Source organism: Tamandua tetradactyla, chromosome 3 (genome assembly GCF_023851605.1).
Source record: "Tamandua tetradactyla isolate mTamTet1 chromosome 3, mTamTet1.pri, whole genome shotgun sequence".
Taxonomy (NCBI): Eukaryota; Metazoa; Chordata; class Mammalia; order Pilosa; family Myrmecophagidae; genus Tamandua; species Tamandua tetradactyla.
The window spans coordinates 140,799,936-140,826,566 of record NC_135329.1 but is presented as its reverse complement, the minus strand read 5'-3'; the positions used below and the strand labels follow the sequence as shown (position 1 = coordinate 140,826,566).

Here is a 26,631-nt window from a genome sequence, read left to right as displayed (position 1 = left end):
TTTATTTATTAATTAAAAAATAGAGAAACAAAATAAAACAACATACATAATCAGTAATTCACAATATCATCACTTAGTTGCATATTCATCATTTCTTAGAACATTTGCATTAATTCAGATAAAGAAATAAAAATACAATAGAAAAAGAAAGAAAAACACAGGAAAGAAAAAAAGGATTAAACCTACCATACCCCTTACCCCTCACTTTCACTGATCACTAGCATTTAAACTAAATTTATTTTAGCATTTGTTCCCTCATTATTTATTTTTATTCCATATGTTCTACTCCTTTGTTGACAAGGTAGATAAAAGGAGCATCAGACACAAGGTTTTCACAATCACACAGTCACATTGTGACAGCTGTATCATTATTCAATCATTCTTAAGAAACATGGCTACTGGAACACAGCTCTACATTTTCAGGCAGTTCCCTCCAGCCTCTCCATTGCATCTTGAATAACAAGATGATTTCTCCTTGATGCATAAGAATAACCTCCAGGATAACCTCTTGACTCTGTTTGAAATCTCTCAGCCATTGACACTTTATCTCATTTCCCTCTTCCCCCTTTTGGTTGAGAAGGTTTTCTCAATCCCTTGATGCTAAATCTCAGCTCATTCTAGGGTTTTTCTCAATCCCTTGATGCTGAGTCTCAACACATTCCAAGATCTCTGTCCCACATTGCCAGGAAGGTCCACAGTAAACTTTTTTTTAAATTATTTATTTTTTATTTATGATACATAACCACATACAAACACATTCTTATCATATGATCATTCTATTCTTGTTATATCATCAATAACTCACACTCATCACATGGTTGTATATTCACCATCATGATCATTTCTTAGAACATCTGCATCAATTCAGAAAAAGCAATAAAAAGAAAACAGAAAAACATTCATACATAACATACCCCTTACGCCTCCCTTTCACCAATCATCATCATTTCAATCTACTAAATTTATTTTAACATTTGGTCCCCCTATTATTTATTTATTTTTAATCCATGTGTTTTACTTGTCTGTCAATAAGGTAGACAAAAGGAGCATCAGACACAAGGCTCTCACAACCAAACACTCACACTGCAACAGCCATATCATCATACAATCATCTTCAACAAACATGGCCACCAGAGCCCAGCTCCACATTTTCAGGCACACATTTCAGCTCCACATTTTCCCTCCAGCTGCTCCATTACACCTTAACTAAACAGGTGATATCTATTTAATGCATAAAAATAACCTCTAGGATAACGTCGACTCTGTTTGGAATCTCTCAGCCATTGACACTTTATTTTGTCTCATTTTGCTCTTCCCCCTTTTGGTAGAGAAGATTTTCTCAATCCCTTGATGCTGAGTCCCAGCTCAATCTAGGATTTCTGTCCCATGTTACCAGGAAGGTCCACACCCCTGGGAGTCATGTCCCACGTAGAGAGGGGGAGGGCAGTGAGTTTGCTTGCTGTGTCGGCTGAGAGAGAGAGGCGGCATCTGAGCAACAGAAGAGAATCTCATGGGGGTGACTCTCAGGCCTAATTTTAAGTAGGCTTAGTTTATCCTTTGCGGGATTAAGTTTCATATGAACAAACCACAACATTGGAGGCTTGGCCTATTTTTGGCTATTTCCACTGCCTGTGAGAATATCAAGAATTCTCCACTCGGGGAAGTTGAATTTTCCCCCTTTCTCACCATTCCCCCTTGGGGACTCTGCAAATACTTCTTCATTCACTGTTCAAATTGCTCTGGGATTTATCTGGGCATCACTCTGGACAAACCTACAATATCTCATGCCCTTCACAAGGTTCCAAGTACTATGGTGTTCGATTAAGCTGTCCACATAAGTTATATTAGGAAATGCGCTAGTCAAAACATAAATTTTTCTACAAGTAAACTTTAATGGATAACTTAGGTACTCTATTTAGAGGAAATTTATTAAAATATTGGGATATGCTGATTGCATTAGTCTGTAAAGTTTGTATTATTAAAACACCACACAAATATACACCTAAAATGTCAATTTTTCAAATCTTCATAATTAAAAATCTTCTTTCCTGGTTACATGACTTTATGTCTCCAAGAAAACATGTGAGTTAACACTATACCATATTCCATGACCTCAAATACACATTGGCATTTTCTGAAGGGCATGAACATTTAGGGGATTTTTATTGTGGGGCTGAAATTATGGGTTCTTCAGGATTCCCTCAAGATGGCACATTTGGCATCTTGAGTAACTTTTAAGGATTTAGTGAATATTTACAAATTTGAAAATTCTATGCTGAGATAACTCAAATTTTATAAAAATATTAAAAAGAAAGTTGCTAAAGTTTCTTTGAAGGTACAGAATTAGCCTAAATGTTGGGAATGAGCTGAAACTAGTGATACACATTTAAATTTCAGGCTGTCAAGCAATATTCTGGGCTCTTTCTCCCATTAACAAGTTTCCTTCCCAAGCCCCGACTGTTCCTTCTCCACCTCTGCCCAAGGATCCTCAATCTCAGCAGGGTCTGCCTGGGACATGGTAAACTAGTGACCAAACACTTTCTGGGGCTTTAAGACTGGAGCTTGGAGATTTAGTTCCACCACTTTGCAGATGTGAATCCTTGACCTTGCTGAGCTTCAGCTTCCTGGATTATACAATGGGGGTTAGTAATTTCCACCTCACAGGTTCCTGGGGAGATTAAAGAACATTGTGAACATGCAAGGTCCTGGCACTTGGTGAGCATACAGGGAACATTTGGCCCCCCAGGGAACCTGTTGCTAAATCATTCATAGTTGACCAGCTCTTGGTCAGGTCAGCACAGCAGAGCAGCCACCACGCTGTGGTCTTTTGAAATAAAGAAACCACTTGTCAAGTTCTCTGTCCATAGAATTGTTGGGGGAAAAATACAGCTTTATTCCGGAGGTAAAATTTCAGGCAAGAGTGTGGAAAGTGTAAGAGGGAACACACAGCTTTTTCAGGAAGCATGAAGCAAGACACTTTGAGGGACACTTTCTATTATGCACCATTGATAATTTTAGGTCCTTTCTTAAATATGTCTAATATCTAAGGTAGAGAATGAAGCAAAGATTGAAAATATTTACTCAATATTTCCATGCTGTTTACTGAAATACAATAATAGTGGGTTTAGGAATTATTTAAAGTGAAAGCAACTGGAGTAGGTGCTAGACTAACCTGTCCATGTGGATGAGCAGTACAGATGAGTCCAGGATAGCAAAAAGGGTCTGGCCTCTACTGGAGTTTGGCTAGACAATGAGCAAAATCCAGAAAAGTGGATGAGGCAGAGAAATAGGAAAGTCTGGGATAGTCCAAGCTCTATTGGAGAGTGTAGGAAGAAAAGCTCCAGCTGGCAGGATGGTGAATTCTGCCTGGAGTAAGCTCTTTACATATATTACATCCTCATACATGCTCAGTGAGGTAGCTACTGTTATTGTCCCCATTTTTTTCAGATGAGGAAAATTAGTGACAGAGAAGTAAAGGAATTTGCTTAACATTGCACACCTAGTAAGAGGCAGAACCAAGATTTATCCAAGCAGACAGGCTTCAGAGGCCAGATTCTATGGGCTGCCGATAATTGACAGAAAGGCTTGGACGCCTGCCTCATAGAGTCTACTAAGACTAGCAAGGGGATTCAGACAAGAAAACCAGATGCTATTATCACACATGGTAATAAATACTCAGAAAAGAGGAGCTTCAAGGTGTATAGGAAACTTTAAAAGGCACTGTAGGATTGGACAAGTAAGTCTTACTGGAGGAAAAGATGTCTAAGCTAAGACCTAAAGCATCACATTCTATTACCTATTTATATTCAGGAATAATAGTTTTTGGACTCTGTCAACTTGAGACCAACTGAATAACTGGGAAAATACTCTCACATGTTTGTTCAGTTAGCACCTAGCACAAGCTTGGTGCTTTTGGAGAACTCAGTTGAATGACACAGGGGACTATATACTATATTGTATGGTACAGTATCAGTCCTAGTGAAAAGGGCTTGAGCCTTGGCACAAAGGAAAGAGATTCAGTTCACAGGTAAGGAAGATAAGCTCTGCAACCTTTCTCTTTCCCACATCAACAAATAGTGCTTCACTTCCTAGGTCTTGAAAGCACAGAACCAAAATGTCATGTTAAAGAATTTAAAACTTCTTAGTGGATCCAGCTTTTCCATTTCATGCTTCCTGTACATGGATGGATTCCTGTATACCTAGTCATTTGCATTTCACAAATGAGCAGACTGAGGCAGAGTATGAGGTTTAACTTTGGGTCTTGAAAGCTTATCTCAAATGTTCTATTACTTCCATGTGCTTTACTGTCTTGATTCAGTAACATTTATTGAGCCCATATTCAATGTAATAAAAGAAATTAATCAACCATAAAGGAGGAAAAGAAGAAATACATTTGCATTGAGCACTTGTAGTTTAGTAAATAACAGAATACACTTGGAAATACTTCTACCAGTTCAGTAGCATATTGAAATTATGCTGCTGCGAGTGTTTTTTAAAATATGGAAATTGTTTTGTGACATCGTTTAAAATTAGGGTAGCTTTATGGATTGGTAGAAACTCATTTGATAGTCAGTTAGGGAATTGAACTGACTCGAGAAGTACTGAGTAACCTTAGAAGGTATCATGGATCTTGAAAATTTGTTTTTACGTCACATAAATGAATTAGCCTCAAGCATGAATTTTGTGATTTGAAGGGACATGTTGATGACAAAGGATAAAGAATGAGGTGATTTTCTGGATGTATTTTCCTCTTTCCTGCCAGCTCCTGTGCCCATTCCAGTTTGATCCCTCTGCCAGGCATACCACCCCCTCATGGTTTTATTTACATTCTTTTTAAAAATTTTAAAAATATAACAACAAACACAAACATTCTTAACATATCATCATTCCTTCCTACATATATAATCAGTAATTCACTATCACATAATTGTATATTCATCATTATGATAATTTCTTAGAACATTTGCATCAATTCAGAAAAAGAAATAAAAAGACAACAGAAAAAAATTCATACATACCATAGCCTTTATCCCTCCCTCTCATTGATCACTAGCATTTCAATCTACTAAATTTATTTTAACATTTGTTCCCCCTATTATTTATTTTTATTCCATATATTTTACTCGTCTATCAATAAGGTAGGTAAAAGGAGCATAAGACACAAAGTTTTCACAATCACAGTCACATTGTGAAAGCTATATCATTATACCCCTCATGGTTTTAAATGCCCCTTCCTCCACAGTACCCTTCTCCACTGGATGTTATCTGAAACTCTTATAGCACTTGCCATCACACCATGGGTTACAATTATTTATATATGTACTTTATCTCTTTTTTTAGAATAGGATCACTGATGCTAAGAGTCATGCCTCTTTCCTCTGGTATCCTGTGTTTGACATAGTTTCAAGAATAAGCAGGAACTCAACTGGTTGTTTTACAGCAAGTTCTTTTAGCAACAAGTTGTAATAAAGCAGCTTCATTATCTAGGGGAGGTGCTGGATTTGATCTACTGTGGACTGCTGTAACAGGGAAGATGATGTTTAGCTTGAAATATTTCTGTATTCCATAATCAGCAGGGGCTGGTTTGGCAGTCTTCCTGCTCCCGCATCTTTTGCTGGTGGCTTCCATCTTTAAGGTCTCTGTCCAAGATGGCTGCTACAACCATAGCCATATATCTTCTTTATTCTGAGTGGTAGGAAAGGAGGAGGGAGGGAGTGCATTGTCTTTTTTTTTTTTTAAAGAAGACCCCTAGAAGTCCTATACAACCTTACTGCTTGCATTTTATCTCATTGATCAAAACTTAGTCCCATGACTACATTTGGCTGAAGGGAGGTTGAGAAACGTGACCTTTTAGCACAATACATTTCCATCCTAAATAATTTTGGTACAATATTAGGAGCCCTGGTATGAAACTCTATCCCCCATAAAAGCTGGTGAAGAAGGTGTTTGGGCATTAGAGTTTGCCTAATAAGCCACAATTTGTTTGAGGGCTTCCTATTTTCTGCTGAAAATGCAAATACCTAAGGAAAGCTTTAAAAATCACTTAAACCTTACTGTAAATAAGTTACCTTGGGAGCACATCTTTGGGGATCTGGGGTGAAACTCTGGCCACCTTATGAGGATTCACGGGAGAAAGGTAAAGGATTTTTAGATGGGGTGAAGGAAACGAGGTAGATATGACCATATAATTAGATAAAGCTCTAATCCCCTCATCCCTGGACTATCAGAAGAGCCTTTTAATTTTAAGTTGCTTTTTGCTCATTGTAACTTTATGCACCAAATTTAATGAAATGTTGAGTGCTCTTAGTAAACAGAATGAATATAACCATTCTCAGGAAATATTGGCTTGGTTTAGTTTCTAGCAGGAGATGGAATCATTGTTTTGGCTTGCTTGAGGATAGCCAAATCATTGTCTGCGACTTGTTCTCTATAGCAGTTTCCTGATAATTGCTATTCTGCATTGTAAAAAATTCATAGATGAATGTCTAACAGAGCATCCATACATGTTTGGAGCATTTGCTCTGTGTGGTAGAGTATGAGAAGGGGTAGTAAGGTCTCTTTTTCTTACCAGGGAGGAGTGTAGGGGTGGTAATGTACCCATGGGATGTTTTATTCCTGTTTTCAGAGGGAATGGCTGGGTTCTAGGTTTGTGCAATTCTATTCTCATTCAAGCAGAAAGAAGGTAATAACGTAAGAGATCTTCCTTGAAACGCATTTTAAAGACATTGTCACATATTTTAGTCATAAAGAGTATGCTTGCATTTGCAGCATTTTTCTATTAAGTATCCAAGATAAAGTCTAGAGAATGAGGATAATGAATATAATGCTTTTAGGATACATTTGAAATTTCATTCTCTTGAATTCTGGAGAATCTCTGAACTTTCCAACTTGAAAGCATTATGGCTCAGTTTTAGCTGATCAAAATCCTGGATTTTTTTCCACTAAAAGGGGGAAGAGCGAAATGAGACAAAGTGTCAATGGCTGAGAGATTCCAAACAGAGTTGAGAGGCTATCTTGGAGGTTATTTTTACACATTAAATAGATATCACCATGTTAGTCAAGGTGTAATGGAGAGGCTGAAGGGAACTGCCTGAAAATGTAGAACTGTGTTCCAGTAGCCATATTTCTTGAAGATGACTGTATAATGATATAGCCTTCACAGTGTGATTGTGAAAACCTTGTGTCTGATATTCCTTTTATCTACCTTATCAACAAACGAGTAAAACATATGGAATAAAAATAAATAATGGGAGAACAAATGTTAAAATAAATTTAAATTGAAATGCTAGTGATCAATGAAAGAGAGGGGTAAGGGATATGGTATGTATGGATTTTTTTCTGTTGTCTTTATTTCTTTTTCTGAATTGATGCAAATATTCTAAGAAATGATCATGATGATGAATATGCAACTATGTGATGATATTGTGAATTACTGATTATATATGTAGAATGGAATGATCAAAAGTTAAGAATGTTTGCATTTGTTTGTTATTTTTTTTGAAAAAAATTAAATTAAAAAAAAATCCTGGATTTCTTTACTTCATATCTTCTATTGAGGCATGAGCTGAGGCCAGTATGGAAACCTTTTCTAACTAAAAAATGAACATATCCATGCTTAGTGTGCAGCATAATGATATAAGTCCTTTTATTTAAAGCCTGGTATATCTCGTAAACTTTTTGGCTGAAACTCTGTCACTACTTTACATCAAAACTCCAGAAGATCACCTGAGATACAGTAATTTAAGACATACTTTAAAAATGTACTTTGTAACAGAATAGAAAAATGGATAAAAAAAGAACATAGGAAACCGGTGACAGACTTGGTTTTCGCTCTCACTTGACCTGTGTTTTCTTGAATTTATCTGCTCTTGCCCTTGACCCAAGACTGGGCTAGTGGAAGCTTTGTCCGTGAGTCAGAGGCAGGCAACCACCATCCTTGCTCCCAATTCTGAGCCTGCTGCTGAAACTCAGGTTTTCTCTCAATTGGATATTAGGGGAATACTTGTTTGGTGAAGGTGTTGATATCTGATTTTATTTCCTACCCTTTTGGAATGTTTATGTTGGGTGAGGGGTGGGAGTGCCCAGGGAGGAACCATCCTTCTAGAGGAACCACTGTGCTTCAGGCACTGTGCTGGTGGTTTGCAGGGACCACCTTGATCTTCGCCACAACCTGATTATTCAGGTCGGACATGCTGATGTTAAGGTAACTATGTCAGAGAGTTTAAATCCAAGTTCATCAAGTCAAGGCAGTTAAACGACAGATATTTATTGAGTGAAGATTCAGTGGTGACTAAGTCTAAGACATAGAACCCAAGTCTCTTGGCTCTTAGTATAGAATTTTTTTTTCCACTGGTAACTTTTATTTTAGCCCTTAATGAATTCTTACTGAATTTGATATGAATTTTACTTTATTGCAATACCTAAGGAGTCTTATACTGACCATCCTCATTCATTTATTGGTTAATTTAGGCCTGTAACTATGGTTCTCCCACTTCCCATAATTGGGACAGTTTTGTTTTAATTGTGATTGCCTTTTCTTAAAGTGTAATACGGACAAAATTCCAGTGAGCAAATGGTTTTAATCTAATTATTAGTTTTATTTTATTGTGTACTTTCTAGTTCATGCTGAAATCATAACTTTTTCCAGCATTAACATTTTATTTAAATGCAAGGTTAAAATTACACACACACACACACACACACACACACACACATATATATATATATATAATAGAGAGAGAGAGAGAGAGAGAGAGAGAGAGAGAGAGAGAGAGAGAGAGAGAGAGAGAGAGACAATAGGCATTTACTGTCATTATTTTTACTTAAAATACAGTTTAGGAGAGTACGGGTGGTTCAGTGGTAAAATTCTTCCCTGCCATGCGGGAGACCTGGGTACAGTTCTTAGCTCATGCACCAAAACAAAACAGAACAAAGGAAAGTTTAGGCAGTGTCTTAAATACCTTTCTTCCAGCTTTTCACAATCTTTGCAGATAAACTTGTATTTTATTTAAGCTGCTATAAATATTGGGACATTATAAATTCACCACATGGGCAGAAATCTGAACACCATTATATGGGTATCATATATGGGTATCAGTTGGTGACAATATAATGTTGCTGGTGCTGTGTCAACAAATGATTTGATTGTTTTAAGTGATAATATTTATAAAGTCTGGAAGTGATTTGAAGAGTTATAAATGCTATTTTGAGCCCAGGCATAACAAACCAGGGCTAAAGGACTCCTCATTGAACTGATAAACTTGCTAGTGAGTTATGTTCTGAAATTCTTTTTGTTCACATCTATTAAAATCAAAGTCATAGGTGAGAAATAGGAAGTTTAGTGTCATGCTACCATGAAAGTCTTTGTAAATATAATAGTCCTATTTTATAGATTCATAAAGTAAGAAGATAAGCTTTATGTTTGACTTGGTGTAGAGAAACTAAAATCATGAATCTGTTAGGCTAATAAACTGCTTATAGGAAAAAGTTTTTGATTTGTGGAATTTTTTCCTTTACCTCTCCAGAGTACTGTTAGATATAAATAGTGCTCTGTATAATGTTGACAGTCTTATGCTTTATTGAATTAGTGGATAATGACCTGAACATATAATAAATAAACTTCCAAGAATTGGGTTCTTGGAGTCTTCCTGGCCTCATGCAGTTCAGCAGTGTAGATAGTTGTAAAATTGTTAACTAGATTGAAAGAAACTAGTGTCTTTAAACAGCAGAATCCATTGTAATATGCCACAGATCATCAGGATCTCTAGATTTTATCATCTTTTGGAAGTCATCCTAGCTTTACCTTTTGATTTAAAAAAATATATTTTTATTAATAAAACAGCATACAAACACACAGGCATTCATAACAAACATCCCATACATGGTATACAATCAGTGGCTCACAATATCATCACATAGCTGTGTATCCATCACCATGATCATTTTTTGAACATTTGCATCACTCCAGAAAAAGAAGTAAAAAAGAAAAAAATTTATACATACCATACCCCTCATCCCTCCCTCTCTCTTTTTTTTGACATTATTAATTTAAAAAAAATTAACAAACAACATTAAGGTATCATTCCATTCTACATATACAATCAGTAATTCTTAATATCATCACATAGTTGCATATTCATCATTTCTTAGAACATTTGCATCGATTTAGAAAAAGAAATAAAAAGATAACAGAAAAAGAAATAAAACGATAACAGAGAAAAAAAAATTATACATACCATAACCCTTACCCCTCGCTTTCATTTACCACTAGCATTTCAAACTAAATTTATTTTAACATTTGTTACCCCTATTATTTATTTTTATTCCATATGTTTTACTCCTCTGTTGATATAGTAACTATAAGGAGCATCAGACACAAGGTTTTCACATTCACAGAGTCTCACTGTGAAAGCTATATCATTGTTCAATCATCATCAAGAAACATGGCTACTGGAACACAGCTCTGCATTTTCAGGCAGTTCCCTCCAGCCTCTCCGCTACATCTTGAACAACAAGGTGATATCTACTTAATGCATAAGAATAACCTCCAGGATAACCTCTCAACTCTGTTTGGAATCTCTCAGCCATTGACAGTCTCATTTCACTCTTCCCCCTTTGGTCGAGAAGTTTCTCTGAATCCCTTGATGTTAATTCTCAGCTCATTCTAGGGTTTTTCTCAGTCCCTTGATGCCGAGTCTCAGCTCATTCCAGGATTTCTGTCCCACGTTGCCAGGAAGGTCCACACCCCTGGGAGTCATGTCCCACGCAAAGAGCGGGAGGGTGGTGAGACTGCTCGTCGTATTGGCTGGAGAGAGAGGCCACATCTGAGCAACAAAAGAGGCTCTCTTGGGGGTGACTCTTAGGCCTAAATTTTAAGTAGACTTGACCTATCTTTTGTGGGGTTAAGTTTCTTATGAACAAACCCCATGACTGGGGGCTCAGCCTATAGCTTTGGTTGTCCACACTGCTTGTGAGAATATCAAGAATTCAACTTGGGGAACTTGAATTTCTCCCCACTCTCACCATTCCCCGAAGGGGGCTTGCAAATACTTTTCCAGTCACTGATCAAATCACTCTGGGATTCATCGGGGGATCACTCTGGACAAACCAACAAAATCTCACGTCCTACCTGAGATTCCAAGTACTTATGACATTCGATCAAACTATCTACATGAGTTATATTAGGAAATGCTCTAGTCAAAATATAAATTTTGTAACAAATAAACATTTTTTGCTTTGCTTTAGTCTCACACAGAAGGTGACATTTCAAAGTATTAATTATCATCTATTTTCAGCACCCTGCAATAATGACACCCCTTTGTTCTTCCTCATGCAAAAACATTTTTAAAATTTGTACATTGTACATTTCACTATTATTATATACTCTAGGCATTCCTAGATTATACCATCTCGATCTTTAACATCTATTTCTTTCTGATTTCATTTATGTCCCCAGCCCTCCTCCCTCTATCATTCTCACATGCAGCTTCATTCAGTGTTTTAACATAATTACATTACAGTTAGGTAGTATTGTGCTGTCCATTTCTGAGTATTTATATTCAGTCCTGTTGCACAATCTGTATCCCTTCAGCTCCAGTTACCCAATATCTCACCCTATTTCTATCTCCTGATGGTCTCTGTTACCAAGGAAATATTCCAAGTTTATTCACTAATGTCAGTTCACATCAGTGAGACCATAAGTATTTGTCCTTTTGTTTCTGGCTAATCACACTCAGCATAATGTCCTTAAGGTCCATTCATGTTGTTACATACTTCATAACTTTATTCTGTCTTACAGCTGCATGATATTCCATCTTATGTAAATGTCACAGTTTGTTTAGTCAACTGTGTGTTGATGGACATTTTGGCTATTTCCATCTCTTGGTAATTGTTAATAATGCTGCTATAAACATTGGTGTGTAAATGTCCATTTGTGTCCTTGGCCTCGTGTCCTTTGAGTAGAGACAGCATATAGATGGGCCCTGTTTTTTAATCCATTCTGCCAGACTATGTCTTTTGATTGGAGAGTTTAATCAATTACCATTCAGTGTTATTACTGCATGGGTAGTACTTTCTTCTACTACTTTGCCTTCTATATGTCATATCTGATTTTCCTTCTTTTTACCTTTACTCATAGTCTTCCTTTCTACACTCTTCTCCACACCTCTCTCTTCTGTCTTCATATCTGTCTCTAGTGTTCCCTTTAGTATTTCTTGCAGAGCTGGTCTCTTGGTCACAAATTCTCTCAGTGATTTTTTGTCTGAAAATGTTTTAATTTCTCCCTCATTTTTGAAGGACAGTTTTGCTGGATATAGAATTCTTGCTTGGCAGTTTTTCTCTTTTAATTATTTAAATATATTATCCCACTGTCTTCTCGCCTCCATGGTTTCTGCTGAGAGATCTGCGCATAGTCTTATCGGACTTCCCTTGTATATGATGGGTTGCTTTTCTCTTGCTGCTTTCAAGATCCTCTCTTTCTCTTTGACCTCTGACATTCTGATTATTAAATGTCTTGGAGTATGTCTATTTGGATCTATTCTCTTTGGGGTATGCTGCAACTCTTGGATCTGTAATTTTAAGTCTTTCAGAAGACTTGGGAAATTTTCAGTGATAATTTCCTCCATTAGTTTTTCTCCTCCTTTTCCCTTCTCTTCTCCTTCTGGGACACCCACAACACCTCTCTCTCTTGACCATTAGTATTTCCATCTACTCTATTTTAACCTTTGTTCCCTCTATTATTTGTTTATTTTTTATCAACATTTTTTACTCATCTGTCCATACCATAGATAAAAGGAGCATCAGAACAAGGTTTTCACCAGCAGACAGTCACATTGTAAAAGCCGTACCATTATACAGTCATCTTCAGGAAACAAGGCTATTGTAACACAGATCTACAGTTCAGGTACTTCCTTCCAGTCACTCCAATACACCATAAATTAAAAAGGGATATCTGTATAATGTGTAAGAATAACCTCCAGGATAACCGCGACTTTGTTTGAAACCTCTCAGCCAGTGTATTTTGTCTCATTTCTCTCTTCCCCCTTTTGGTCAAGAAGATTTTCCCAATCCTTTGATGCCAGGTCCCGCCTCACCCTGGGATTTCTGTCCCACATTGCCAGGGAGGTTTACATCCCTGGCTACCTTTCTATTCTAATGCATCATATTGTTGATTTGTTGAGGGCCATCTAGATGCCAGGAGGTACTGTGCTAGGCAACAGGAATACAGAGGTATTTATTCCTCCCTTTAGGAGCTTGCACCTTTAGAATAATACTCTGCTTATGCTGGAATCACGATAAATCACAATAAATTCCTCTCACCTCACTATCACTCTTTTGATGGGAGAATTTTGAGCTTCTGCTTATAAGGTCCTTTCTGAGGTATAGTGTGGCACTAGAGGGGGAAAAATGTGCATGCATTTGTAAAACATTAACAAAATCAACTTTCAATAAAAGAGAATGACTTTTTATTTTAAATTGTTGACTTCAGTTTATTAGATGATTAAGTACCTATTGTCCAAGAAAAGACTTTTGAACTTATCTTTGGAATTCTTTTGGTATTCTTGCTGCACAATATTTCTTGATCACTTAAGATAGTTCTTCCTTGATTGGCAGAAACCATACATGTCCATAACTGAACCATCAAGGTTGAGTTATGTGTGTTTATGTGCCTCTTAACTATTCTCTTAATGATTAAACTATTGATAAAGTTAAGTGTTTGTGTAAATAACTGTACATCATTCTTGATAAAAGCTGTCAGAGTTGCTTATTGATGTTGAACTGAGGCACTGGTTGCTTCAGTTCTCTATTTTCTGAAAATATACACACTTAGAGTGATAGGCTATTTAGTTCCTAGCATTGGGCTTGTGACCTATAAACGTACTTAGCATTACATACTAGCTCAGTCTGAATTTGGGTCATAGGTGAATATGAATGAGTTGCCAATTTGTACAAGCCTGAAGTTAGTATGGATGATATTAAATCTCATTAAATTTAGTGTCTGGACACTGGTAACCTTGATGTCCCTCTTTCCTCATCTCTCCTTTTCTCCTTCTCTTCCTCTCTGTCCCTTTTTCTCCTTCTCCAAGTCTACCTCTTTCCTTTTTTCATCTCTCTAGTTCTTGTTTTGTGATTATTGTGATAGTCAGGAACTGAATAACATGGAATAAGGGCAAAGGAATACAGCAAGGTATTTATAAGATTCACTCAGGAAGATACATTTAGTAAGTAAACAATTTAGACTATCACCAAATCCACTGCTTTGGAAGTTGATATTTTCTGCTGCTGCTATTATAATTTCCAGTTGTTCATTTTATTGTTGCCAATCTGATTTGTTTGTTGAGATGACCAAAATAACAATGATGCTTACAGCTTTAACACATCTGTCACTTTGATTTATAGTTTAACATTTGGACCTAACTGATCAGGAAAACTTTTGTTCCACGCTATCTATGAAGGCTGTATTTGAATTGAGGGCTGGTCTATCATACCTTAAGCAGGAGAGCTGTCTGCTTGGTCACTCATCAGTGTTCTATTCCAGTGTTTGTTTTTATTCAACCATTTTCCAATAATTTATATTGCTAATCAAGAAACCATATATAATCCTTTAGATGATGGGGGTTGAAAATCAGCTGTTATCTGGGAGTGATTTATAATTTCTTTACAGGGTGTGTTAAATCATGAAATGCTGAAGGGCATTTTACTTTATTCTTGAGTGGTTTGATTCATTGTGTTCTTATTTACTCCAGCAGGCAGACCATCTTAAATTTTCTTCTATTAGGATAGTGTTCTTCTCTGTATCCTGTAAGTGTAGTTCTTCAGCCGATAAACAGGTAAATCACTGGTTAGTCCTGGGGTGGGAGTGGTGGGGAGAGGAAGTTCTTAGGTTTAGTTTACTCAATATAGAGCTGAGTCCAGCTACAGGAACCTCAGTCCCTTTACTGATAGAGAAAACATTGGCATGAATTATCCAGGGGAAGTGCAGAAAAGGCTGATATCAATGCAGTTTCAGTGTTTTGGTACTGGCTGGCAGGAAGTTTTCATTGCTGAATATTCCTGATAATTCTTTGGAGGTATTAGCATTTAAATGTTTTTCAGTATATTTTTATTTCTTGGTGAGTGTATGTGGCAAGGGTGGGGAGAGGACATTCATAGAAATTACATAGGGAAAAAAGTTTTATCTAATAAAACAGGTACATTTATGATCTTAACATAAAGCGACGATCCTTTATTGTAAGGTAGGCTTTAACATTTTGGGCTTGTTTTTCTAGTGTGAACTGCTTTGGAATGGGTAAGCTTGTGGAGACAAACTGACCATACTGGGGGGCATTCCAGGGTGAAGCAGCCTCCCTGGAACTTAGATTCTTTATCACTCTCCCAGGGGAGTTCATTCCAAGTTGCTGGTACCAGCAGCTGGAGCATGGCATTGCCAATCCCAGGTCCTCTTCTTGATGAGTGGGAGGGTGTAGGATTGCTGTTTAAGAAATTTTATTATCTTTAGAAGGGAAGAATTTATTATAGGGGTTTTCTTAGATGATCTCTTTCATGTGAGTTTAGACATTTGAGCTCTGAATGTTCAAGCTGCTTAGAGGTTCTAAGTTGTTCCCAGCGAGGGGTGGTACTGCCATCCTCAGGAGTGATTGAACATGCATGGGGATGTTTTGTTGTCACAGTGACTGGGGAATGGGCACTACTGCTATTCAGGAGGGTGCGGGGCAGGCAGGGATGTTATGTCCAGGACAGTTTGGCAAAAGGAATAATCACCCAACTCTAAATGCCAATAGCACCCACTTGAACTGCTGAGAACTGTGGTTTTGTTTAATGTTCTGTTGTGAAGTGGCCAACAGTTTGGTTCTCGGGATGGGAGGTACTTGCTGAAAAATAAATGGACATAAAAAAGACTGGGGGGAAGGCAGAAAAGCAAGTAGCCAATGTCTAAATGTAAATGGAGAAGGGTTGCTCTGTTGAAAAAGGTGGTGACTTAAATTTTCCGTTTCCCAGAACCGAGAGGCTACAATAGGTTCTGCAAATATTTATGTAGTCCCTGAGATCACCTATCTTGGGCAGGCTGAATTCTAGGCTAGATGCTTAAAGCTCAGGTTTTAGAGGCACACAGGTCCTGTTCTAAATCAGACTTTGACATTTTCTACTTGTATGACCCTGGGGAACGCTGGTTAATATCCTTGAAGCTCAGTTTCCCCTTATATAAGTGTAAAATCCACTTCATTTCATTTATTCTAAGAGGAACCAATGAATTGGTATGAATATATATTGCCTGGCACATACTAGGTATTCAATAAATAGCAGTTGTTGTTGGATGGCTATTTATATATTTTTTTTTTTTTTGCATGGACAGGCACCAGGAAACGAACCTGGGTCTCTGGCATGGCAGGCAAGAACTCTGCCTGCTGAGCCACGATGGCGGCTATTTAATTTATCATATGTAAATACTTACCCCAGTCAAAGTGTAAGTTCTGTAAACTTTTTGTATCCTCCACAAAGTGTAGAACATTGTTTTGCACAGTAGGTGTGATTTTTTTTGTGGCTTGAGTGAACCAGACCTCATAATTCCTTTTTTTGGGAACATTAAATAATGTGTCTACATGATTACTTATCAACTGGCTTTATGAATTTGCCTTGGGAAGTTCTTGAAATGTACTCTTGATGTTTTGTTTTTTTTTTAATTTTATTTTAAAATTAATTTTAATGTTTTAGTAACATCTCCCACAAAACATCAGGGTTCTGAAACAGTAATTAAAAAAAAAAAAAAACAAGAAAACATTCAACTCAGTGATGTGAATTGGAAAAAAAAAAAAAGAAGAAAGAATTCCAGCCACCTATTTTGCAGTCTGTTTTGAAAACCAGGCAGCTGCAACATTGCACAGAGGAGGGCAATGGGTTGATTTGCTGTACCTGTACTGTTTCAGTTCCATTGATTAATGTCAATCTGTTGCTCTTGCCTGTCATGGCTGGAGCTTAAAATTTTGGTAAAAGCTAAGTGGCCCTGAATCTTCAGAAGGGCACTGGCCTTGTAAGGTGTGGAACTTTCAGAGAACCATCACCCACATCAGAAGTATGTCTATCAATATCAAAGGAATAAAAATCAAGTACAGAAAAAGAAGTACAATTTATGGATCAGTTAAGAAATTGTCTTTTAAAGGGGTTTGTTTCTTTGAGCTTAGTGACGGCATAACCATTAGAATGTGATTTAGCTGTACACATTTTTTTTTTTTTTTTTTTTTTTTTGACATGGGCAGTCTCTGGGAATCGAATCTGGGTTTCCGGCTTGGCAGGCAAGAACTCTTCCACTGAGCTACCGTTGCCTGCACTGTGTACATTTTTAAAAATAGCACACATACCTCCTCATATAGACCAAGTGTCTGGAAAGACCAGGTGTTAAGAGGATCTACCAGGGAAGTAGGATTTGCCTTAATAATTACCTTACTTTATTAATATTGGACAATATTCCATTGTCTATGATTTGCAGTTTTCTGCCAGGTAGAGAATACAGGGAAAGGAAAACAAACTGGTAAGGAAAAGATAAAGGAATGAATGTGATTTTAATGACTTACCTTTATCGTTTTACTTCTCATTAAATTGTGAATATTTCTCATCTCATTATTCTAGATCTCCTTTTTCTTTCTACGGAGGACTTAAGAGAGTGAACTCCTATTTAACACTCTTTATTTGCCCTGATGTTTTTTATGTGGCTTTGGTATATAATGGTCCCAACAGACTGAATTTTACAAGGGGGAATCTTTATCACCTGGTCAGCTCTGTGCTAGAGGCTGTGAAGGATAAAAAGTGCTGTTTCCTGCCCTGGAGAACAAACAAATGATTCCTTGCCTTCTTGAGGCGTTATCTGTTACTCTAATATCTTATCTTAACACATTTAGACCTGGATGCTTGGGATATAACTATTTATGAAGAAAGAATTACTTTTGTTTTTCTTCAGCCTTGGGGCTCTCTACAAGGTTGCAAAACAAGTTTATCCCTAAGTCTAATATAAATTCTCTAGATGAGACCCAAATTCTTTATCTCTGCTTTGCTTTTTTTTTTTATTAATTAAAGAAAATTAACAAACAAAACATTTAGAAATCATTCCAATCTACATATATAGTCAGTAATTCTTAATATCATCACATAGTTGCATATTCATCATTTCTTAGTACATTTGCATAGATTTAGAAAAAGAAATAAAAAGACAACAGAAACAGAAATAAAATGACAATAGAGAAAAAAAAACTATACCCCTTACCCCTCGCTTTCATTTACACTATTTCAAACTGAATTTATTTTAACATTTGTTCCCCCATTATTTATTTTTATTCCATATGTTCTACTCTTCTGTTGATATAGTAGCTAAATCTGCTTTGCTTTTGATGAGTCTTTCCCCTCCTCCAATCTACATAATGTATGACTCCCCGAATTCCATGCCAGCTCAGTTAACTCAATGTTGATAGCAACTTGGAGGGAAAAATCAAACCTGAATTTGAAACCGTTCTTGAATTTGGTATTTTTAGGTGAAAAGGGTACACAGAGGAGTGGTGTAGATGCTGGAATCAGACAGCTAGGTTCAAATCCTTCCTCTGCGACCTTAGGTGAATTACTTAACTGCTTTGTGCCTCAATTTCTTTATTAGTAAAATGTTTATAATAATAATAATGCCTCTCATAGGGTTGTGAGGATTACATGAGTTAGTGTTTGCAAAGTTTTTTAAATGATACTTGTCATGCAAGTATTTTTTTTCATCTTCGCACCATTGATTCTTATTAAAGGCAGGGACTGATGATGAGGAGGCAGGGTATTCATTTGATTCTGATGGTTCCTTCAATGGCTGCTTGGTTCTTTTTAATGCAATTTTAATGCATTGTTATTGATATATATTATATATTCACATACCATATAGTACAATCAAGCATAACCATTGATTGTACACTTTAGATGACTGTAATCAGTAGTTTATACATCACCACAATAGATTTTTGAACATTTTCATTACTCCAAAAAATAAAAATGCAAGAATAAAATTAAAGAACAGCTAAAACATCCCATCTCTCCATTTTTCCCTATTTATTTATTTTTTGTCTTTATTTTCTTAGTCATCTGTCCATACCCTGGATAAAGGGAATGTCATTCACAAGATTTTCACAATCACATGGTTATACCATAAAAGTTGTATAGTTATACAGTTATCCATAAGAATCAAGACTTGAATTCCAGTTCAACAGTATCAAGTATTTCCCTCTAGCTACTCTAGTACACCAAAAACTGAAAAGAGCTATCTGTATACTGCATAAGTATAACCTCCAGAATGGGCTGCCTGGTTCTTACTTAACAAGATTTTTTTTTTAAATTTCAGAGTGGATTACAATGTTTTCCTCTCAGGTTTTTATTAGAGGGAAATGTTTTCAAGTTGCAAAAGGGCTTGTTGTAAAGTTACATCATAGCTAAAACTGTATTGATTGAAGATGGAGATTTAGAGATTATTTGTTAAAAATTCTAAATTTTACTCTGTTTAGGTTTCTACTTGTTCAGCAGTAGGGAGATTTGGTATACTAAATCATCCCTTCCACTCTTTTTGGATTGAAATTATTAAATAATAAGATATAGATATCTAGTAACCTTTGGGAGATTAAGAATAAAGGCTACTTATTTAAATAAAACACTCAAAAAAATAAAGCGCATGTAGACCAAATGAAATCTGGGTAACTGCAACTGTCAGACCTGATCTAGTGGTTTGTTTTTTAACCATTCCCTTTGTACAAAGGGAGCACATACTCCTTTTGTAATAAAATGAATGATAGGCCTCTGACACAAGTGGAACATTTTGGCCAATTGCTAAGAGGCCACCCAGTAATGATTAAGTATCAGTTTGTTTTCTTCTGGAGAGATATTTCCAAACAATAGTCATTTGGGAGTTAAATGGGTGTGGAAGTTACTTTTGAAAGGTGAATGTGACAAATGAATTATGGTGGATATATTGATAAATCAATAAATTTAATATATTGCTTTAGATAACTGAGTGGGACATCAAATATGAAAAAAAAATCTTTAGTTACTTGCAAAATTCCCCTACCATGTGCTTATAAAATAATTGGCATTGAAATGCTTTAAGAATTACTTAGGTATCTATTTTGGGTTCTTTTCATGATATGCCCTAACTTCATATTTTAGCAAAACCAAAACACAACCTCAATTTAGTTGTCATAAAAGTTGCTTAAAAAATATTTTTTTCAAAACAGGCAATATATTCTGAGAATTTTCTCTGCTGTGCCTATGCTTTTCTTTTCTTTCTTTCTTTTTTTTTTTTTTTCCCATAGCAACATGAAACTTTGTAAGTGGACTGACCTTCAGATTATTGTCATTTTTCTATCAAAAGTCATTGGATGCTAAGGGAGGCAAATGTACTGAATTTACAAATGTATTATGTTGGATTACTAACAATAGACCTAGTTGATAAAAGTGATTTCATTTTTGTTGTGTTGATAGCTAGCCCCCCAAATCCCCTAATCTCCTATGGAAATACTGCTTTGTAGAACAAAATCCAGTGAGAAGTTCTGGGATTCCAGAGTGAATTTGTACATTCCTTAGGGGCATTTTTGCAAGGGAGGTTGTTGTGTTTTAAAGGTAGTTGATAAGAGACCTGCACCACCAACCCCAGACCTGCACCACCAACCACCACCATGCATTAGTCTGTAGAGGTATTTGGGTGTATGTACTCCTGTACCACTCGGTACCACCATTTAGGCAAGGGAAGTTTCTGACCATTTGCAGCATACATTATAAATCAGGATGTCACTACCAGACAATCAGATTTGAGCATTCCATGAACAAAGTAGCCCATATCCCCTTTGGAATAGATCACTTAACTATGTTTATGTCATGCTGTTGATATGCCTGCATTTACACGAGTCAAGATAGCACATTGTTTATTTATTTTAGGACTAGAGAATTGATCTGTATATTTACCTTATTTTGAGTTAATTAGCAAAATCAAATGGGTAATTTAGCATGATTGCTTAAAGATGTGGGGAAATTACAACAACCCAGAAAATTATTCCTCTACCACCTTAGATTTGTGAAAGAATATTTTTGAGTCTTCTTCAAGATGTGCGGGTGTTGGCTGCTCTCTAAAAAATTTCCTATTTGGTACATAATGCTTAGGGAGGTCTTTTCCCAGATATTTGGGGAAGCTGGGAGGATTTCCAACTACCAAATTTAGTCCTCTAGGGGAGACCCAGGAAATCTCAGGATGTATTTGTCAAATGAAAAGAACTTGTTATATTTTTCTAGCATCACAAGGAAGAGGAATGTGGCAGCCTTTGGTGCCAAGTTTGTGCACACTTGACTGGCTATAGGGGATTTTAAAAAAATATTTGGATTGCAGAGATGAATTTACAGACCTGGCAAATTATTTGAGGAAGAAAAAAAGTTGAAATATTGGTCTGAATCTAGGAATGAATGGTGCAATCTGATATACATAATTTAATAAAAAGCCACTTTAAAAATATTGAGTGAGAACTGCTTAATGGGCATGGAGTTTTCTTTTAGGGTGATAAAAATAGTAGCTGCACAACATGTGAATGTGATGGTTACAACTGAATTGTTCACTATAAAATGGTTAATTTTGCAGTAATGAATTTCAGGCTAAAATATGTAAAAGGTGGGAAAGTGAAAATAGCCCAGTTAAGAATGTGCAAAGTTACTGATGTTATCATTCAGAGAATCATTGTTTTAACATTCGGTCTTTTGATCTTTTACTATCTTTTTTTTTCGTAACCATGATATAGGTAAAATTTTGTATCCTATATTGTTACATTATATTATAAAAATTTCTCCAAAAACGCTTAGAAGTTCTTTATAACCATTTTTAATAAGTCCCTAATATGTCAATGTATAAATGTAGCAAAATTTAATCATTTTCCTATTGTTGGATATTAAAGGCTTGTAATATCCTTTACTATAAATAACATTTAAATCTTTATACATAAATCTTTAGTGAAATATCTGCATGGCATAAGCTTTTTACTGTTTCTTGTTGTATTATAGAATGTAGCAGGGAGCAATTTCGCTGTGGAGATGGGAATTGTATCCTTGCATCCTGGAAGTGCGATGGGATCAGAGACTGTTCTGATAACACAGATGAAATTGGCTGCCGTAAGTGGGGAGGGGCCCTCTAAGTTCTGGTTTGTGTAACATAAGAGCTTTATGGTGATTTCAGCTGTAACTGTTAGTGACAGATCCTGGACTGATTGAAGTCTTTTGATATCTCTGGCTGAGTCAAGAACTGATGGCAGTGATAATTTATTTTCATTCCTTTTTTTAGGCAGAGTTTCAGTTCACAACAATTTATATTTTCCCATTATTCTTATATAGAAATAAGGGTGGGAAATAAGTTTCTGAATCACATAAACCACTATTTTCTGTTTTTGCTCTGGAAATTTTGTGCACCAACAGGTATTGAAACGATTATTTTAAAGAGTACTTTGTAACTAAGAGAAAAGTCTTTTTACATAAAGGATGCAGTATCACATGTGGAAATCTTAGATGTGGCCAGTGCTGTTTTGTGTTTGAAAAAAATTCTATTTGAAAAGCATGATAAAACAGCAACCCAACAGTTAACTACTAATAAAATCACCTTCATTTAATTCTCTCAACAATTTTCTGAAGTAGTTTTCAGATTAGCCAACTGAAGCCTCACAACTGGTGAGTGACATGTACGAATTCTAGCCCTTAAGTGTATTGCTTGCCATAGCTGCTTTACCACGCTATTGCAATATCATGCCTTTGGATGAATGAAGGAACAAGTGTTATCCAAAAATCAGGAAAGGTGGTAGAAACATTAACTCGGTATTTAGTTATTGGCTGTCCTTTGGAACATCATAACAGTCAAATTTTGGGGTAGTGTTTGAGATGATGATACATTTGAAAATAGGAGAAAGAAGGGGGAGTAGGTTCAAGGTAGTGCTTCTCAAACTGTTATGCACAAATGGGTCACGTGGGGGTGCATGTAACGTGCAGATTTTAATTCCACATGTGTGAGGTCAGGTCTGAGATTTTGCACTTGCTCCCAGGTAATGCTGATGCTGCTGGTCTGTAGCCCACCTTAAGCAAGGGAGTAGTTACATTTGTAGGGGTGTGGTCATGAGCTAATTGTTTGCCTTCTCTGGGTTTACTGCTTTCCTTTTAGGTGAAATTCTATTCTGGGATACAGGAAGTGATTTTTTTATTTTTTATTTTAATACTCCATAAAAATAAAAACAATAGTGATAGCAAATAACATTCCATGTCACTTTCATATATGCTACTTAATTTAATTTTGATTAAATCATTAGATGGGTATAGACTCCATTTAATTAATTTTTTTTGTTAAATCCTATCTTCTCTGTTATACTCCACCTTCTCTTTAAATAACAATTATGCATAAAAACAATAAAATTCAAAGTACACCACAATAATTAGTTGTTGAACAGATTTCAGAGTTTGGTATGGGTTACAATTCCACAGTTTTAGGTTTTTATTTCTAGCTACTCTATGGTCCTGGAGGCTAAAAGAAGTATCAGTTTAGTGATTCAGCACTCATACTCATTTGTTAAACCCAGACTTCTCTGTATAATGCCTCATCACCTTTGAACTTTATCACACTCTTTAGGGGTATTTGGGCTATGCCATTCTAAGTTTTTTATGTCCGAAGGGGCTGTTGATAATATGGGATGGGGGATGAAGCTAGCTGATATTGTGGAGAGGCTGGCCCCTCTGCATTTCAGGGTTTATCTGCTCCAGGGACCCATCTGGATGCTGTAGGTTTTGGAGAGTTACCCTAGGGCATGGGACCTTTGTTCCATAGTTTTATTATGTCTAGAATTAGGTTTTCTATAGCACATAATCTTACTCAACTTGTCTGGATAGATAATTTTTAAAAAATTATTTTTTATGTTTAATTGACAATATTTATTAAGCATCCATAGCACCATATAGACCCATTTTTATGATGCATACATTGAGGCTGCCACATATCCTAAAACTGATAAATTTTATTTTTATATTTTTTTGGTCTTTTTTTTAATGTTGATATGGATCATCAATTTTTGTTTGCTGTTGCCAAGATTATCTGACAGTGAACTGTGATTAGAGTCCACATACTCTGTTATGACCGTTGTTAACTCTTGACTTTCAAATTATCAAGCATAAATATATTTATGTTTTTTAAATTTAAACTTTTAAAACGCTGGTGCCACAGTCTGACTCTCCTTTTCTGGTTTGCTCTAGCTCACTCCACCTGCCTCATGGGCCGGTTCCAGTGTCACAGGTCGGGGGTGTGCATACCGCAGTCATGGGTGTGCGACCAGGAGGAGGACTGTGATGATGGCTCAGACGAGCAGCAGCAGTGCCGTAAGTGTTTTGACCCCTCGGCCCCCTAAAATCTAACATGTCACGGATACCGAAGGCAGTGGAAGGATTATAGAGGCTGAACCGGGCCTCAAACACCAGGGAAACCTAGGGAAGCAGTCTCAGGGGTTGAAGGATATTAAAAGTGTGAATATGCTGAAAAATAATGAATATACTTCAACTTACTATTATTTCACCCGCCTCCAGTCCTGTACCTTCTCATATTCTTCTCAACATAAATTTTGGAGAGATCAAAATAAAACTCATAGGAAGTTCTCTAATACCGTTGGTGAAAGCTTTCTAATGCAGTTTACAGTGGCCTTCAAGATCTGACTGATGCTTATTTTTCTATGTTTACCACTTGTCATTCCTGCCTTGGGGACATAGGACTGCTTGAAGTTCCCTTTGGCATACCAAGCTGTGTTCTAACTTCTGGGCATCTGCATTCTGCCTGAATCTCACTGCTAGGCAGTTCTTTCTTTTTGCCCTGGCTAACTGCTGTATCTCAGACCTGGGTGCGGTGTCACCTTCTCAAGGAAGCCATCTTTACACACACTCTATGTGAATTAGGTATTCCTCCTTGTGTACCAATAGTTAAAAACCATTGTTTTCCAACTATTTCTAACTAAGTCTCCTCCAGGACGTAAGAATTGTACCTTATTCATCTTTACAGTCCAGTTGTTGGTAGATATTTTGGCACATAATAGGCCATCAAGACATTTGTCGAAGGAGTAAGAGCGAATTCTGGCATTAGAGTGGTTGAAACTATAATCTGTCATTTCTCAATATTTTAATGACCTTTTAATTCATACTCTTGCTTCCTGGCAACCCCCTTGAAATTATAGAATGGTTTAAGAAGAAAGCCAAAGTAATTAAATATTTTAAAAAATATTGGTGCCTTTTCATGTTTTGTTTAATATGCCTCATGACCTGCCTTTTTAGGAATAAAAGAAAACTCCTGTATCTTCTGTGGAAATTCACAATATATATAGTAAATATATAGGAATTTACTAGAGAATTATTAATCTTAACCTTTTTCAGATATTTGTGTCTCTGCCAATGGCGGAATTCAGACTTCTGAATTCTCTCTAGAACATTAATAGAAATAAAATTTAACCTACAGGTATAGGCATTGAGAGAAAAAATGAAATTCTCAAAGGGTCAAGCAAACATTCACAATGAAACCATTTTATTAGCTAAACAAGAAAGAAGGAACAAGGTAACAGAGAAAATCACTGGAAAAGGAACACATTTTATTTATCAAGATTTATAAGAGCTGTGATAAGATTTATTAGTGATTAAAACTTAACAAAAAAGATTTTTCTTGTCTTGATGGCTCATTCCTTAACAGGCATTTTAATTTTATTGGAAAACGAAGTTTTGCTGAACTCAAGTATCTTTACTATATAGAAGTCTATAAAACTTTGTGTAACAATTGTTTTTTTTTGTTTTTCATCTAAAACTCAGGAGAAAACTTTTCCCCCATAAGAGGATTTTATTCCCTTTTAAACGATCAAATTTTCACCAAATGCTTCTCTTTTTATGTACATAATTGATAAGTTGTAGTAATTCCTACCTCAGGCTTGCGGACAGTAATTTATTCAGTTTTGCTCATTTTATCCAGAGGCAAACTTGAGAACCTACTGACACCTGTTTTTACCTACACTAATCTATTCAGGATAAAATCAAACTTTTTCTATTTATGAAATTGACACATGGTCAATGTATAAAACTTATGAAATAGACACATTGATAATATAAATTGCCTATACTAACATGCTTGAGTGTTGGTACTCTTTGGACATTTTGATAATTGTCTTTTTTTTTTTTAATTTATTTTATTTTATTTATTTAAATTTTTTGTTATTTAAAAAGTAATTACAAGAAAAAAACACAAACATTCCCAACACATGCTCATTTTGCTCACACATACACTCAGCAATTCACAATATCATCACATAGTTGCATATTCATCATCATGATCATTTCCCAGAACGTTTGCATCAATTCTGAAAAAGAAATAAAAAGACAACAGAAAAATAAAATGATAACAGAAAAAAATTTTTACATACCGTACCCCTAACCCCTCCCTTTCATTGATCACTAGCATTTCAAACTAAATTTATTTTAACATTTGTTCCCCCTGTTTATTTTTATTCCATATGTTCTACTCATCTGTTGACAAGGTAGATAAAAGGACCATCAGACACAAGGTTTTCACAATCACACAGTCACACTGTGAAA

General features: G+C 36.1%; 1 protein-coding gene across 1 annotated transcript in view; it reads left to right on the top strand.

Moving 5' to 3' along the window:
* LRP2 (LDL receptor related protein 2) overlaps positions 1-26,631 on the top strand; it is a 160,027-nt gene that overhangs the window by 14,584 nt on the left and 118,812 nt on the right. The window contains exons 2-3 of the mRNA XM_077154078.1: positions 22,048-22,155; positions 24,268-24,390. Coding sequence (XP_077010193.1) covers positions 22,048-22,155; positions 24,268-24,390 — 231 coding nt within the window. The remainder of the gene's footprint in view (positions 1-22,047; positions 22,156-24,267; positions 24,391-26,631) is intronic.